Below are 16,166 nucleotides of genomic sequence, written 5' to 3'. Positions count from 1 at the left end.
CTTCTCGACCTCAAATGTTGTGGGCGGGGCTAAGTTTGGCTGTCATCCAGGCTACCTCTTTCCAGGACTCTGTGGGTGTGTATAAACTGATTGCTTGACATCTTCCTGAGCGTCCAGTTAGCTCTGTTGCACCTGTTAGGGCAAGACACATCAAATTTGTGACATAATAAATTCCCATCTATGCTCCGGCCCACCTTTAACCTGGGCAGAGGTCTAATCAGCCAGAACAACTCAAAACAGCTGTGTGGGTGTCCTGGGCCTTTAAGAACACCCATCTTAAATGAAATGTCTGTTCAAAATCCAGGAATGTTTTGGTGTACTAATGATGACAAAATGGAGTGGTTGTTTAAATTAAATGTATATGATAATGTTGGCGACCTTTGTCTGTAAAGCATGGGAAAAACAACAAGGTTTATTTGTTTAATATATGTAATTTATATTGCAAATCTGGTATCTGGTCCTTTGCTGTAAATAATGGTGTCTTGTAAGCCTGTTTGGGCTGGGTATATTTTTTTATGCATAACTCAATAATAAAAAAAAATATATAACATATAACAAAAATTGTAAAACGTCATAGTTTTGTATGTCGTGAAAAAAAGTCGTAAAAAATGTCAACATAAATGACATGTATTTGACGCCATGTAATTAACCACTGTGACTTTGTGTTTTTATTTTAGGGGGGTTTTCATCAGAATACAAGAATGTAAAGTCAAAAAGAAGTCTTTATCAGGCAAATACATATCATCTACACAGTAAAAAAAAAAAAAAAAGAGGAAATAAGTTGACTGAAGTTACATGTCAGGTTTTAAATGTTCTGTCTAACTTCACTAAATACCCTCAATTTGATACACATTCAGAACAGGGAAATGCAAGCTATCCAAACATGACAAATGGTGTTGAAAAGTTTTAGGTGACATGAGCAATTCCCATTTTTGCAATCAGTTTCTTTCTTTCTCTCAGAGTCACTTGCTTTTCTCTCTCTTCCTCTACTCGTCCATTACACTGAGCGTGGCGCTGCTCTTGGCCTTGCCCATTGTAAACTTTACCACCCCGCTCATGTCCACACTGGTCTTTTTCAAGGTGAGTTTGTGGACCGTCTCGTGGTTTTCCAGGCGGACGGAGGGGCCCGGCTGAAGGGCCTCTCCGTTCAGAGTCCAAAGGGGAGGCTTGTTTATGGCGACAGACACCTCACACTGGAAAGATGCGGGCCCAGGCTCAGTTACCTCCACATCCTCTAGCTCCTTGACCATTACAAGGGCTTGGGCTACACAGAGGGAAAGAATTATCATGGTAAGGAAAATAAGAGAGAAACCATAATATTTACCCATTAGTATTGCTAAAAACCCATCACACCCAAAGACACTTGGTAGTTTTGTAAGCTGGAGCAGTAAAGGTAATGTGAAAGGTGCTCTAAGCGATGTTGGGTGAGGTCACTTCTTGTTGACGTTCGAAGTATTGTCAAACAAAACGGAGGCTAGCTCGCCCCTCCCTCCTCATCCCGTCACCTTCCGCGCACTAACCCCCCAACCCCCACCCCCAAATCCTTCTTGTCGGTTATTGGCTGGAACACTTAGTGCAAGTTGGCGCAGTTTGTTTTTGTTACAGAGTCCGCTTTTTTTTACAGTGTGTTCAGGGGACAGGCAGCTAGCGGATAGTGAGATGTTTGCTGTATGTGACAAAAATATTGTAGCCTAAAAAACACGTGACATCGCTTAGAGCACCTTTAATTCACCTTTAATTTGTGGCTCCTTCAAGGACATCTGACACAAATGCCTTAAAAGCTCTTAACACAACTTACCTTCCACCATCAGTTTGGCTTTGGATGTATGCTCCCCCACCTCGATGCTGTAGGTGCCCTCATCCTCTACAGCCACCTGCTGGATCACTAGTTTGTGGGAGCAGCCGTCGGCCAGGATTTCCACTCGATCTGAGGGAGCCAGCTCCTCTCTGCCCTTGAACCAGGTGACACTGGAGTGGGGTGTGGAAACGGTGCATTCAAGGATCACGCGGTGTTTCTCCAGGGCGGTTCGATCACGCAGGGGTTTTACAATGGAAACGGGGAGTTCTGAAGTGAGAGGAAATGTTTTCATATTATGTATGGAACATTTTGAGGCTGTTAACAAACACCCTAAAACATGAAGCAAGTAAGATATCCAATAGGTAAAAATGGACTTACCTTCTACCTCAAGGTAAGCTGTAGATTCAACATCCTTGGCTACAAAGCGAATTTCCCCAGCATCCTCAGCTTTGACGTTACACATCAGAAGGAAGTGTTTGGTCCCTGAAGAAGAACAACTATGAGAAGCTGCCTAAGCCAGAACTGAATACTTTACTTATACATATATAACTTCACTTGCACATACGTATATACTGCTACTTATTTTTATTTTTTGGGGGCATTTCCGCCTTTAATGGACAGGATAGGTGAAAGAGAGGGTGAAGACATGTAGGAAATCGTCACAGGTCGGACTCGAACCCTGGACTTCTGCGTCGAGGCATAAACCTCTATGTATATGTGCGCCTGCTCTACCAACTGAGCCAACCCGATCACATATACTGGTACTTAACACTTGCACATACATGCATACTTCAGTATGCTATTTAAGTGATCTAATATATGTATTCATCTTATCAGAATCACTCAGTCTCATTATCAACCCCCTCCTTTTCTGACCTTCAGTGCGGATCTTGATAGTGCTAGTGGGCCGGATCTTGTGGCCGTCTTTGTGCCACTCCCCAGTAACATTCTCGAGAGAAACCTCACACATGAAGACAGCATTCTGGTCCTCCTGAATGTAAAGGTCCTCCATATCATGCACTATCTCCAGCTTATGCTCTGTGAGGTTAGTAAAGAGATTTAGATCAGCAATATTAGAAGCCAAAAACATTATAAGCATTTTTCTCATTGCAACCTCTAGGTGGAGATATGTACTAGCTTATTCCTCAAGTTTCATTGTTTGCACACACAACATATAACTAAGAGGAGCCCTGAGATCATTAATGTCCACATAGTTGTATGTGCTATAGGGCTGCAACTAACGATTATTTTCATAGTCGATTAATCTGTTGATTATTTTCTCGATTAATCGATTAGTTGTTTGGTCTCTAAAATGTCAGAAAATGGTGAAAAATGTGGATCAGTGTTTCTCAAACGCCCAAGATGACGTCCTCAAATGTCTTGTTTTGTCCAAAACTCAAAGATATACAGTTTACTGTCACAGAGGAGAGAAGAAACTAGAAAATATTCACATTTAAGAAGCTGGAATCAAAGAATTTTTACTTTTGTCTTTAAAAAAAATTACTCAAACCGACTAATCGATTACCAAAATAGTTGGCGATTAATTTAAAAGTTGACAACTAATTGATTAATCGATTAATCGTTGCAGCTCTAATGTGCTATATGCTTTTTTTGATTGTAATTATTTTCAATGTGTAACGTGATGTGTGTTGTAGTAGGCCGTGTTCAGATACTTACCGAAAACCTCCAGTGAACAGGAAGTGTTGATTTCCCCTGTGTCACATGTGTAGGTGCCCGAGTCAGCCGGGGAGCACTGCAGTATCTGACAGAATCGCTTCCGGCCCATGGAGTAGATCCGACAGTTCTTCCCCGGCTTCAGCTCCGTCCCGTTCTGATTCACAGATGAAAAGGAACAGAGGTATTTCTTATTAGTCTTAAATGTGTCGCCATAACGTCTTGCATTTTTCTACAATGAGCCAAAACATAGTCAAGAGCAATGAGAGTATTTATTGGTTTGTTTTACCTTAAGCCATCTGACTTCGATGTTTTGTCTGGAGAATTCACACTCCAGAGTGGTTGGAAATTCCTCCTCCACACGGATGTCATCTAGCGTTCTCAGGATAAACACTGGAGTCTCTGTCAATTTAACAAATCCAAATCAATGAGTCAGTGAACCAACAAATCAACAACCTAATGAATCAATCACTCTTTTGGTCATATTTCTCTGTCTATGTAATAACTAGATGTATTTGGTTTTATTCTCACCATCATTATCTCCCTTATGTTGAATTTGAATAGTTTTACAAAGCTAAATCAAAAACTACCAAGACCTAACAAGGGAGTCCACAGGCCAGCATTTACCTTTGACAGTGAGCCTGGCAGTAGTGCGCACCCCTTCGGCTGAAAAGACAATTGTGCCTGTGTCTTCCAGGGTGAGGTTGGACAGGGTGAGGCCATGGATTAGCCCATTGGCGCTCACCCGCCACTGGTTGTTCGGTTTCACCCGGAGGCCATCCTTCTGCCAAATTCCCTCCACATCTGTGTGGGAGAGCTCTACCTCGAAGGAGGCAGTCTCTCGTTCAAAGGTTTCTTGGTCAGTTAGGCCTTTACGGATGGAGATTTTACGGGCTGGATTGGAAGAGATGAGGGACATGAATGAGTTTTTTTTTATCAATACATACAATAATGTACTTCTTCTTAGGAATGATATCATGATTAAATGATTCCATTCCGATATTCAGAAAAGATGCATGTGAAGAATAATTGCTAAATCCTGAGAAAAACATCTGGGAATGCAACATTTTGGCATTTAATCTCATAACTGCATTTTACATATAATGACACTTCTTTAAGGCATAACAAGCTAACACTTTCACTGTACATTTATAGAACAATGTGTTTCAAGGTCAACACAAGATAAATATAGACCTAGCTCAGTTTATCGCATTACAAAAATAACACCTCCTGGAGCTCCATGGTCCATTGCCCCGGTGTCATTCAGTACACTATTGTATAACATCATGGCTGTGTTTCATATACCTCTTCACACGTACAGGTCTAGCCCTGCTATTCTTAGTAGATTTTTGCTCTGTGTCATACTGTGAAAAACACCAATATGTACTGTTCACGTACTGTACTTGATAACAATTTTGAGAATTGCTAAATCATTTAGGTCATTTATCAAGCAAACATGCAAATGTCAGTTCATGTCTTAACATATCTTGCAAGATTTACTCCACACCCCACCTCGGACCACTTACGCTCTACATTGAGCTTGACCTGCGTACGGTCATGCAGAGTCTCGCAGCGATAAGTTCCCCGGTCTGACAGAGTCAGGTTTTGGATGGTCAGACTGCGTTTACAGCCGTTCTGGGCCAGCGTGTGTCGGGGACCAGGCTGGATGACCACCCCTTGCCTCATCCACTGGACCTCTCCCATTTCAAGGCTGATCTCTGTCTCCAAGGTGGCCTCACCAAACTCTTCTGCCATGACAGCCTCCATTTTCTTAGTAAACATGACCTGAGCCTCTGAACATAACAAGGACAGATAGAAACAAAGGTTACAATTTGGAATTCTGGAAATACAACATATCCTCTCTTTTCCCCTCATTAAATGGTCTTACCCTGAACTTTGAGGCTCGCTTTGCTTATTTGTCCCTCAGCCTCTGCTGTAATCTTTGAACAGTCCAACATCTGGCACTTTTTGATAACCAAGGTGTGGCACAGACCATTCTGATTTGCCTGGAATCGATCGCCCAGGGTGATGGCCTCATTGTCCATGAGCCAGACCAACTGGACATCCTCAGGGGAAACCACACATTTGAAGGTAGCATCTTCTCCTTCAAGCACAGTGGTGTTGTGGAGCTCTGTGAGGAACTCCACCACTCTAGGCACTGAAGAGACAAGAACGTTCATGAACCTGCTACCTCACATAAGAAAAGACAGTCAAAGAAAAGAAATTCTGAGTACAGACATACTTACTCTCTACTCTCAGCATTGCCACTGTCCGGTCATCTCTGGACTCACAAGCGTACTCGCCAGTATCTTCTCTGGTTAAACGATGGATGGTCAAGCTTCGCTCAACTCCATCCGCCCGAATGGAGAACCTCCTGTTTGGAACCACCTCCACCCCATTCCTTAGCCACTGGACATCTGCTTTTGGCTTGCACACCTCACAGCGAAGGGTCACCATACCATCAGCATGGGCCACAGTGTCTCGAAGTGGCCTCACAAACTTGATTCTCATTTCTGTGATACAAGAAAAACAAAGTTAATATTGCTTTTCAGTCCAAACTACAAGTGTTCTACAATTTTACCGGATCACAAGATAAAACTGAAATTTTAACCTTTCACCAGCAAGCTGAAGTGGATCTGGTCTGTGTCTACATCGCAGGTGTATTCGCCAGCATCAGAGCGTCTCAATGGCTCGATAGTAAGGGTGCGCTTATGGCCCTCCATGAGTGCTCGGGAACGTTCGCCTTCAACAGGCGTCCAGTCTTTCATCCAACGCACTAAAGCGCTTTCCTTGGACACGTAGCTCGTCAACGTCACACTCTCTGCCTCGTAACCTGTCACAACAATGTCATCCTCCTTGTTCACAAACGTAACCGGAGGCTCTTTGATGGAAAAGGAAAGAGAGCCAAATATTAGATAATCTTGCGATCATATTGATAAATCATATCTGTGGAGACATCACTGTGAGTTTTTACCTTGAATCTTGACAATGCTGATCATTTTATCATCCACAGCATCACACACATACTTTCCAGAATCTGAGGGCTGGACATTTGAAATGATAATTTTCCTCAGAGTGCCGTAGCTCTCAATGTAGGTCCGGGAGTCACTGGTAAGAAGCGTGTCATTACAGTACCATTGGACGGGGGCATTGGCACGGGACAATTCACAGGCCAGGATCAGGTCTTCCCCTGCCAACATCTCCTGGTAGTCAAGGGCATTTGAGTTGCCCACGATTGTCACTGGCGGCTCTAAGGCCAAGGAGAAAATACAGATGATTTATTTAAGGAACACTTTTTAAACCAAATCATTTACTTAATAAAATTCACTAAATTACTTCTATTCTCTACCTTCTACCGTAACCTGGAAGCTGATATTATCATCTCCGGCATCCAGGAAGTACTCTCCTGAGTCTCCGAGTTCAGCGTTGAGGATGACCAATGACCGGAAAGCACCTTCTTCCTCCTCGCAGAACCTTTCATCGCCCTCAACACGACAGTTATCCTTGTACCATTTTGTGACACCATTGGCTCTGGAGAGCTCACACTCCAGCACAATGTCATCAGAAATCAGGGATTTAACGTTTGTCTTAATCTCTGTCTTTCTTAGGATCTTCACTGGAGGCTCTGATGACACAGTATTTACATATCAACAGACAATATGACATTAAGGTTGTCTTTAAAATCGCATTTTGGGACAGAAATCATCACCAAAGCTGACATGACATTGCCTCTTACCTGAAACTTTGACTTGGAAATCAATTGTATCATCAACAGCGTCACAGGTGTATTTCCCAGAATCCTCTGGGGTGGGAGAGTGGATGGTCAGACGGCGGATGAGCCCATCCTCTGTGATGGTGATGTTACTACTCTCCTCTACTTCTCTGCCATTTAGCCACCACTTGACTTCAGCACTTGGCCGGGACACCTCGATCTCCAGCACGATTGGTTTGCCGGCAAAACTCTCCAGTTTGTCGGGGGTGTTTTTGGGACGAGTGAGCGTCACTGGTGGCTCTAAATTAATAAAGTCATGAAAGAGTCATAAATGATAGAAATGCCATAAAGATTACATACATTTACTGAGCATCTGTTTATCATGATGCTAAATAGTTGCCCTTATGTCCTCATTCTTACCTGCAATAGTGACCAGGAAGGCCACAGAGTCATCTTCAGTGTCACAGACATACTCCCCTGTGTCGTCCACAGTGGTTATGGGTACAACCAGCCGGCGTTGGGCCCCATCCACCTCCAAGATCAAGTTAGGGCTCTCCTCTACCTCCAGGCTGTCTTTGTACCACCGGACAGGGGCATCAGCCTGGGAGATTTCACAGCTGAGCTCCAGCCTCTCAGAAGCCAAATGGGTCAGTTCCAACTCGGATTCACTGGGAGAAATGAATCTTACCAGTGGCTCTGGTGCAGGAGGAGGATGATATTAAATGTAACCTTTGAAATACTTTGGAAATTCCACACATTTGTATTTGATGTATAGTATAATCAGAAGTGAGCACTAAGGGAAATGTCAGTCTTACCCTTGACACTAAGCTGGAAAAAGACAGAGTCTCCATCTGTTTCACAGACATACTCTCCACCATCCTCCACTGACCCGTTGAGTATAGTCAGCCTCCTGTAAGGGCCCTCACATATGAGCTGGACGGTGTCGCTTTCCTCCACCTCCTGGCCGTCTTTGAACCACCGCACCCTCCCACTGGAACGAGACAACTCGCACTGCAGGTGGATCTCCTCTGAGATAAAGCTCTCCATCACAACATCGTCCTTAGGTTCCACAATCATCACTGGAGGCTCTGTGTTTGTAGTTAGAGAAAGCAGAGTGACCTCAAATCAGATTTCTAATGTAGCTTATGTGTGTGTAAAAATGCATTAAGTGAGATGTTCTGCACTTCATTGGCAAAAATGTGTCTTGAAACACTACTTGGAACAACAGCAGTCAGAAAGGTCCCTGTACCTCTAACATTGACGGAGAACTCCACGCTGTTGTTTCCTGCCTGGCAGGTGTAGCTGCCAGCATCGGAGGTTTCTGCAGAGCGTATGATCAGCCTCCTCATGGTTCCCTCTGCCTGCAGAGTGATGTTGTCAGTGGGCCGGATCTCACAGCCATCCTTATACCTAGTACACACCAAATCACACTCAGACAACTGTAAAACACAGAGTTTCAGGTAACAAACAGACACAAAAAAATAAAACTCAAAACTGCCTATCAAGGTGTAGATACATTTAAGTGATCAGTGAAAAACAACACAGAATCCTTAATTAATAGAATTTGAAGTACCAGTTGATCATTTTCATATCCATTTTTCAAAAGAGGAATTTACTCCTCATCGTCTTACCACACAACTTCGGCATCGTCGGTGGAGACATGGCAGAGCAGCACCACGGGGTCCAGCTCCATGCTGCTCTTATGGAGCTCCTCCTCTGGAACCGGACTGAACTCCACAGAAGGACCTAAAAAAAGGAGGGAGGGATGGATGGATGTCAACAGCTGGAACACAAGGTACCAGAGGATGCCTACTTAAAATTTGAAATATTCCTGCTACAATTTCATAAAAAAATAAAAAAAATGGATCAACTATAGCCAAAAGTTTACAATTTAATGTTGCTTATCAAATGTATGATATAAAATTTTGAAAACGCACATTTGATAAGTTGAAAATACCAAATGTGTAGCATTCCTTTTGATAAACGAACACTTAATTTATTATGAAAACTTAAAAGAAGTTAAACAAGAAGGCTAATACAAATTTGGTCAATTGACTAAAAACATATGGATTTGTATATAGTTACACAATGTGAACGAGCAACAGAGTTCTTAAAATATATATTAAGACCTGGACTATATTTACTTTTCAAAAACCTTTTACCTGACACGTCCACGTTGAATTTGATGACGTCTCCTGAAGTTTCACATGTATAAACTCCAGAGTGAGATGCATCAGCCGACTGAATCACAATCCTCCTCATGTTGCCATCTGATTGGATGTTGAGGCCATCGGTCAACTGGAGCTCCTCACCATCTTTGAACCAGGATACTTTTGCGAAGGGGTGGGAGACTTCACAGTAGAGTACAATGGGGTTACCAATGTCCACCCTCTTATGGCTGTCTAAGTCTGACAGAGCATTGAATTTTACCACAGCAGCTGCAAAGAAAAAAACACAAAAGAATAAACAAACTCCAAAGAAGTGCCTCCATCACATGCTAAATTTAACAGAAATAACACCTACGTTTAACCCTGAGTACAGCTGAATCTCGGACTCCATTGGCTATGAATGTGACCTCTGCTGTGTCTTCTGTAGTGCAAGTTTCACAAATAACCAATGAGTGCTGTGTTTGGGACTGCTGTATTGAATATCGTCCACCATGCTGCAGTTGAGCACTATTCAGAAACCAGGTTCCAACCATTGGGGCAGACAATTCGATGGAGAAGTGAGCGTCTTCTCCTTCCACAACCTCACAGCCTTTGAGCCTAGTGCAGATCTTGGGTCCAGGAACTAAGGAAAATGGAAAAAGTTGAATTACAAGTTAACAAATTAAAGCTGCAAGCAGCGATGAACCGGCCCTCGCTGGTCAACGCGGCCGTATATTGCTTTGACAGTCGAACACTGCACAGGAGTTAGACTTAAATCCCTCCATGGAGTGTATGGCATTGGAAATTACATATTTCAAATTGTGCACCACTTCCTGTGTCAACTATGTGGCACTAGGGAACACACGCTATTTATACATCATGTTGATGTATATCATGTGTAGACGTGTAGACCACACCATCTAATGATTTTCGTCATGGTGCTATTAATATAACTCCAAAACTATAATACCAAATTTCATACCTCTACGTGAAAGTTAAAGGAGGGGGCTTTAACTCTGAAAACTGTTAGGGGGCGCTATTGAGCCAATTTGCCATGCCCAAGGCCGAGACCCATATCAGATTGCAATCTTCACCAAGTCTGACATAAATACCAATTTTTTTGCGTTTTTGAGTTGCTAAAGCACTTCATTTCTGTGCTCAAACGCATATAATAATAATAATTATAATAATAGAAAGAAGAAGAAACATTAGAATTTCAATAGGGCCTTCGCCCCCGACGATGTCGGTGCTCGGGCCTTAATAATTCTGTGTTTTTTATGTAATTGCTGTCCATTTTCAAAGCAGTTTTACCTTCGTGGTAGCAATTGGTTTCCACTTATTACAATACACACTTTTTCTTGTTGGTGTGCTCAAGAAGTAAATAAATCTATCCTATTTATTATTCTTCCATATTCTGTATGTGTGCTGGGTGTCTTATATTTGCTACTGTAGCACTGGAATTTCCCAATATGAGATAAATAAAGTCTATCTAATATAATCTAATCAGGGCATTCTGTCATCTGTTTAAGATTTAAACCCCAGAAACTACTGGTTTCACATATGACTCAAATTGCATGACTGAGAAAAGGTTTCAAGATTGCCTTTGCTGTTTCACCTCACTGATATGTTGGCCAGGTTCTATTTACTATGTTTGGAGAAAGTGAAGATACATTTGGCAAATTTACATTACTCAATCAGATCCGGTTTACAATTAAATACATTGAAGAACACATGAGCAATTTTAATTCACAGTAATTCCTCACCCAGATGGACAGCTTTGGGAAACTCCACATGGCCGCTTCGCCCATACTTGTTGATGCAACAGACACGGAACCGGTAGTTGCCATCACACGGCACACTGTCGCCTCCGATCTCAGCTGAAGTGGCGGTCTCTGAAGTGAAACACTTCTGCCACTCTTGGGAGCCCACTTCCTGCCTCTCCAGGACAAAGATGGATCGGGTGGAGGTCGGGCTGTTGGGGGCAGGATCCCAGGTGAGCAGAGCGCTGTTGGGTCGATCCACATCCATTTTCACTCCCACAGGGCAGATAGGAGGGCTATGTCGTGTGGCTAAAAGAGGGAAAGGACACAGTATAATTGGGTATGTTTTAACATTATAAGAACTAAAACTCAAAGCTAAACATATTTTGCAAAGCAATTCTGGGAACTGAAACAAACATGTACGTTAGTGTTTACTAAATGTACCTTTGACTTTGAGACGTGAAGAGGTCTTGGATCTTCCGGCAACAAAGGTCACTACCCCTGAGTCTTGATAGGCCACGTTGACAATGACCAGAATATGAGTTTTGCCAAAAGACTTCAGGATCGTCTGGTGAGTCTCATGTAGCTTCAAACCATCTTTGTACCAGTTGATCTCCATGTCGTCGCTCTCAACCTCCACGCAGAACGCAGCGTTCTCACCCTCCAGGACCTCCAGCTTCCTGGGAAGTTTACGAACAATAGTACCTGTAATTAAAATAGGAAAGGATTTTATTTCCGTTAATTTGTATTGTACAACAATTTAAACAATCTAAACCTTCTGTTTCACTTAGTGGCCATCTCTTTTCTCTGTAGCAAATCCAAAGATGGTGTACATTAAAATCTTGACTGCTGGAAAATGTTCCAACTGATCTATACATGTTAACTGTAACCCTGTCTTATTGCACATGGTTCCATAAATCTAAAATATTACATACCCACATGCAGGACAACATACCTTTAACTGATAGCTCTGCAATGCTCTTTGCTCCATCTGGCATTTCACAGAGATACACTCCATCATCGTCGGTCCCAACATCATGGATGGTCAGTCTTCTTGTGGCTCCTTTCTGCTCCATCCCATATTTACTGCTGGGCATCAACCGGTGGTCCTCCAGGTACCAGGCCGATGGGAGTGACTCATCGGGTACCTCACACTCCAGCACGGCGACATCCCTCTCCCTCACCTCTACGTCGCTTAATGGACGCCTGAACCGCACCGCTGGGCCTGAAAAACAATGGGTAAGTGTAGATGTTAAAAGTGGATGAGTTGTAGATTTGGGATGGGTATTGTAATAGTAATAACATAAGGAGTATACTTGTCAAACATGGCTTAAATTGACAAATATAAATCTCTCTCTATATATATCTAAAATATAGCATTTTTGGCTAAGTAGTACAAACTCTTTCAGTTCGCTGGAATCTCTTGTGCCACCACTGAATACTTTTTAAGCCGTGCTCAGTTGCTGTAATGCCACTTCATATTATCTGTACATTAAGGACTGGCATGTTGACCCCAAGACTAAACTGACAATTATGATAGCTGGCACGGTGCAGGACTGCACATATGAAGAGGCATGTGACCCTGAGAATTATCTGCCCATTATAAAAGGGATTAGGACAAAATAATTAGCTACTTTAAAAGGTGATTCCAATGCATTTTTAACATTGTACACAAAGCAATTAGCCCGCACAATTACAGCTTGTGGTTGGAACATTAATACTTTCTGTTCATTTCCTATACTGCACTGTAACTTTTATTCTCGTATTTTATCTGTTTTTATATATTTAATTGAATTTAAGTACTCTTTAATGTTTTATGTAAAGCACTTTGAATTGCCATGTTGCTGAAATGTGCTATAAAGCTGCCTTGCCTTGCCTATAAAATATTCACTAACATTGACAAGAATGACACTGGCACAGAGTCACTTGTAATGTCTCGTGCTATTTGCTCTCCGCTGTTGTTTGGCATGATGAAGACAATGCCTTTTGTTCCGCATCTTTATTTGTAAGTTTTAATTTTTTAGATTTTTTAGATTACATAGATTTTTTATTATTAATTACATTTGCATTGGTTTTCCATCCATCTAACAATCCACTGGCATTTTGATATATGCCATTTTACATTTAGAAATCTGTGTGTTTAGCCAGTTAGAATTGCAGGAAAAGTAGGGAGCTATCTCCTACCTTTGACAGACAGGTGAACAGCGCTGAGGGTGTTTCCAAGAGCGTTTGATGCTGCACACACATACAGTCCTGTGTCTTGCACTTTACAGTACAGAACCTTCAGTGTGTAGTAACCTTCTCTGTCCTCAAATATCAGATGACGCCTCCCGGGTTCTAGAGGAACCCCATCTTTCTTCCAAATGATCTCTGGCTTGGGCTTCCCTGTCACAAAGCAGCGGAACTTGGCGTGTTTCCCCTCTGCCACTGCAAACTTCTTGGCTTTAGAAGCACGGACAGGTGGCTCCTCTATGACCCTCGACAAACTGAGCCTCCCGCCCCTGTGCTTCGGCGACCACTCGCTGTTAGTACGACTATTTGAGGACATTTTACTCTCCTCCCGTTCCGGTACAGGCTCGACAAGAAGGACAGCACCGGCCAAGGCCTCACCATAGCTGTTGATAGCCCTGCAGGTGTAGACACCTTTGTCTGGCATGCGGGTCCTAAAGAGCTTGAGCTGGAACCAGCCGCCATCTTGATTGCTCACGCTGAAGTGTGCACTCTCGAAGATGTCGTTCAGCTTCTTCCCGTCTTTCTCCCACGTTACCTCGGGCAGAGGAGTGCCCCAGATTTTGCAGGAGAAGGCAGCGTCTTCTCCCCGATCCACGCGTAAAGAGAGGGGCTTGATGAGAAATCGCGGTTTATCATCAGACGTTAAATCAACCTCCTCTTGTTTTTCACTAAACTTCTGCTTGTGCTCTCCATTCAGCTCCTCTCCATTTTCTTTGCTGTCTTCACCATTTTTCACTATGCAGTACCCATTCTGGTGTCCTTCAAATTCTCCATTTTCTTTCATACCATTGACCCCTAATTGCCGTTGCCCACCTTCCTGTGGCTGGGCCTCCCCTTCCACTTTGAGGGAGGCTGCTGCATAGGTTTCACCTATGCTATTTTTGGCCTTGCAAATATACTGGCCAGCATCCTGCAGAGTCACTCCAGTAATTGTCAGCAGGTAAGCTTTTCCCTCCTCAGAAAGCTTGTAGTGTCCATCAGACAAGATCTGGATGTTTTTACGCTCCCAGATCACATCAGGACGAGGATCCCCACCAATTTGGCACCGTAGTGTGGCGTCTGTGCCACACAGTGCCACCACAGGGCGTGGGTAGCCCAAAACACGAGGCGCACCTCCAAAAATATCCATGATGAAGTCACCCTCTCTGTGGTTTGAATGAAGGAATCACCTCAATTAGAGCCTCTTATCTTTGGTGAAGGAGCTGTAAGATAAATAAAATGTATATTTCGTTAGGCAATCAGCTTTAATGGAAACAAAGACGCAAACTAGAAACACTTGCTCAGATCTCTAGACTGGACACAAACCCAAAGTCACAATCTAAACACTAAAATGAGAGTTTTCTTCCTCGTTGCCTCTAGTGGCACATTGTCCTCTGTACATTTCTGTTTACACATGACCTGAACCAGATGATTGCATGCCAATGGGAGATATTTTTTAACGAAAATCTGGAATGTGCTTTGAAAATGACTATTTAATGATTAGATCGTCCAATGCAGATAGGTGTGTATTAAAATGTTTCAAATAATCAAAATACTCAATGAAGTTACCAAGGCTTAACTGAACATGTTTAGTACGGTGTTTATCACATGCTTGGTGGTTTAGTAAAGTAGGTTTTGAGAAAACATAAACCACCCTCGGTCGTCTCTCAGCTGGTGCTGTAACTCATTGAAGCGTGTATTTATAGTGGTAAGAGTGTATTTAAGTAGTCTGTCCAAAAAAAGACACCAGAGACCATGTTTCACACACCTGCAATCACTAATGAAGACACAACTGACCCATTAGTTCATGTATGTTCAGAGCATGAATGTCAGTTGTATTGCCTTTGTCTCTTTGCATTGTTGTCATTTTGCCTAAGTCATTAAACATTTAAAGCTACATTCGTCTTTCTTGATAGCGTCTTTTTGCATTCCAACAGCTTATGTTTTGATCATGTAGCAGCCAGTGGAAAACATTAATCTCTCTCATGTGGCCCATTTGTTTCCCTTATGTTGTCACCATCTTTCTTTTGGCGTTAACCGTTCCTGTTGTATGACGCACGTCCTCTGAACAGCAACATCATATAGTCATGTGCCATGTCTTGGCTTGAAAATAGCTCTTTGGGTAGCATATCAGATATTTCTTAAATTGTATGATCTTTAAAGACATGCAACAAGCTCAGCTACACATTGGGCATTGTGCTGGCACATGGATAGAAATTACTCTACTTAAGCAGGCCTGAATAAGAAGCAATGTCTAGAGAGACATATACAGTGGGACAGGAAAACTGAGCAGTCAAAGGATAAACTTACCGCTAAATGAGTCGCTGTCATTAAAGCATTCTGTCACTGATGTGAGGATTACTCAAAAATAGTGTCCTCAAAATGTTCACGCTGGCATCAGTTAATTCGTATGAGCTTTGGTGCCTTCTTCAAATTATTCTTTGATTGGTAGAAATGGCAGATATTCGTTCTGTTGCTCTGTCATAAAGCTTTGTGAGACTCCTCAGCTGTTATTCCTTGGCTCTCTGGTTTGTTGTTTGTGGATTCTGGCTCACATTTGACACACCTCCTGGTTACTTAGAGTCATAGCAAGAAAAATAAAATGGTCCATTCACACTTGTTGGCCAATAGTCACAGGTATCATGTCTTGGTTGTGTCCTCAGTTTGGCGTTAGGTTGCAGGTGGCAGAGAGGAAAATGACTGAAAGTCTTTCAGCCGAGTGCTTGGTTTATGTGTCAGCTCTGATATCGTCATTGTCCAACAGCTAAAGAGTGAGAGAGAGAGTTGGAATGGGGGGGGGGGGGGGGGGGTATCAACTGCTTTCACAGCTGCTGCCACTGCAAGCCGCCATCTAAAAATACCAG

At 42.7% G+C, this 16,166-nt stretch overlaps 1 protein-coding gene across 1 annotated transcript; it reads right to left on the bottom strand.

Annotated features, from left to right (window-relative positions):
- Nucleotides 1-621: 621 nt before the first annotated feature.
- Nucleotides 622-16,079, bottom strand: obsl1a (obscurin like cytoskeletal adaptor 1a). Its single transcript, XM_031291661.2, has 25 exons — nucleotides 15,613-16,079; nucleotides 13,276-14,525; nucleotides 12,047-12,316; nucleotides 11,536-11,796; nucleotides 11,095-11,400; nucleotides 9,708-9,974; nucleotides 9,347-9,622; nucleotides 8,816-8,930; nucleotides 8,434-8,594; nucleotides 8,000-8,272; nucleotides 7,605-7,880; nucleotides 7,209-7,484; nucleotides 6,822-7,097; nucleotides 6,447-6,722; nucleotides 6,084-6,353; nucleotides 5,719-5,985; nucleotides 5,361-5,630; nucleotides 4,999-5,265; nucleotides 4,100-4,366; nucleotides 3,762-3,874; nucleotides 3,476-3,629; nucleotides 2,675-2,836; nucleotides 2,177-2,281; nucleotides 1,799-2,065; nucleotides 622-1,264 (listed from the first exon to the last, which is right to left on the bottom strand). The coding sequence occupies exons 2-25, from the start codon at nucleotides 14,450-14,452 to the stop codon at nucleotides 987-989; spliced, it is 6,630 nt and encodes a 2,209-aa protein (XP_031147521.1). The 5' UTR covers nucleotides 14,453-14,525; nucleotides 15,613-16,079; the 3' UTR covers nucleotides 622-986.
- Between the last annotated feature and the right edge of the window lie 87 nt (nucleotides 16,080-16,166).

The sequence above is a fragment of the Sander lucioperca genome, chromosome 24 (genome assembly GCF_008315115.2).
Source record: "Sander lucioperca isolate FBNREF2018 chromosome 24, SLUC_FBN_1.2, whole genome shotgun sequence".
NCBI lineage: Eukaryota > Metazoa > Chordata > Actinopteri > Perciformes > Percidae > Sander > Sander lucioperca.
Note: the sequence above shows the minus strand (reverse complement) of the source record. Positions and strands in the feature narration are given on the sequence as shown.

What these genes read in the sequence shown, in the direction of transcription:
- obsl1a (XM_031291661.2), bottom strand. Translation starts at nt 14,452, where the DNA reads ATGGATATTTTTGGAGGTGCGCCTCGTGTTTTGGGCTACCCACGCCCT. An exon ending in ATTCAACGTGGACGTGTCAG is followed by an intron (nt 8,931 to 9,346) that starts GTAAAAGGTTTT and finishes TCCTTTTTTTAG; the next exon opens with GTCCTTCTGTGGAGTTCAGT. An exon ending in GTTCTCCGTCAATGTTAGAG is followed by an intron (nt 8,273 to 8,433) that starts GTACAGGGACCT and finishes CTACAAACACAG; the next exon opens with AGCCTCCAGTGATGATTGTG.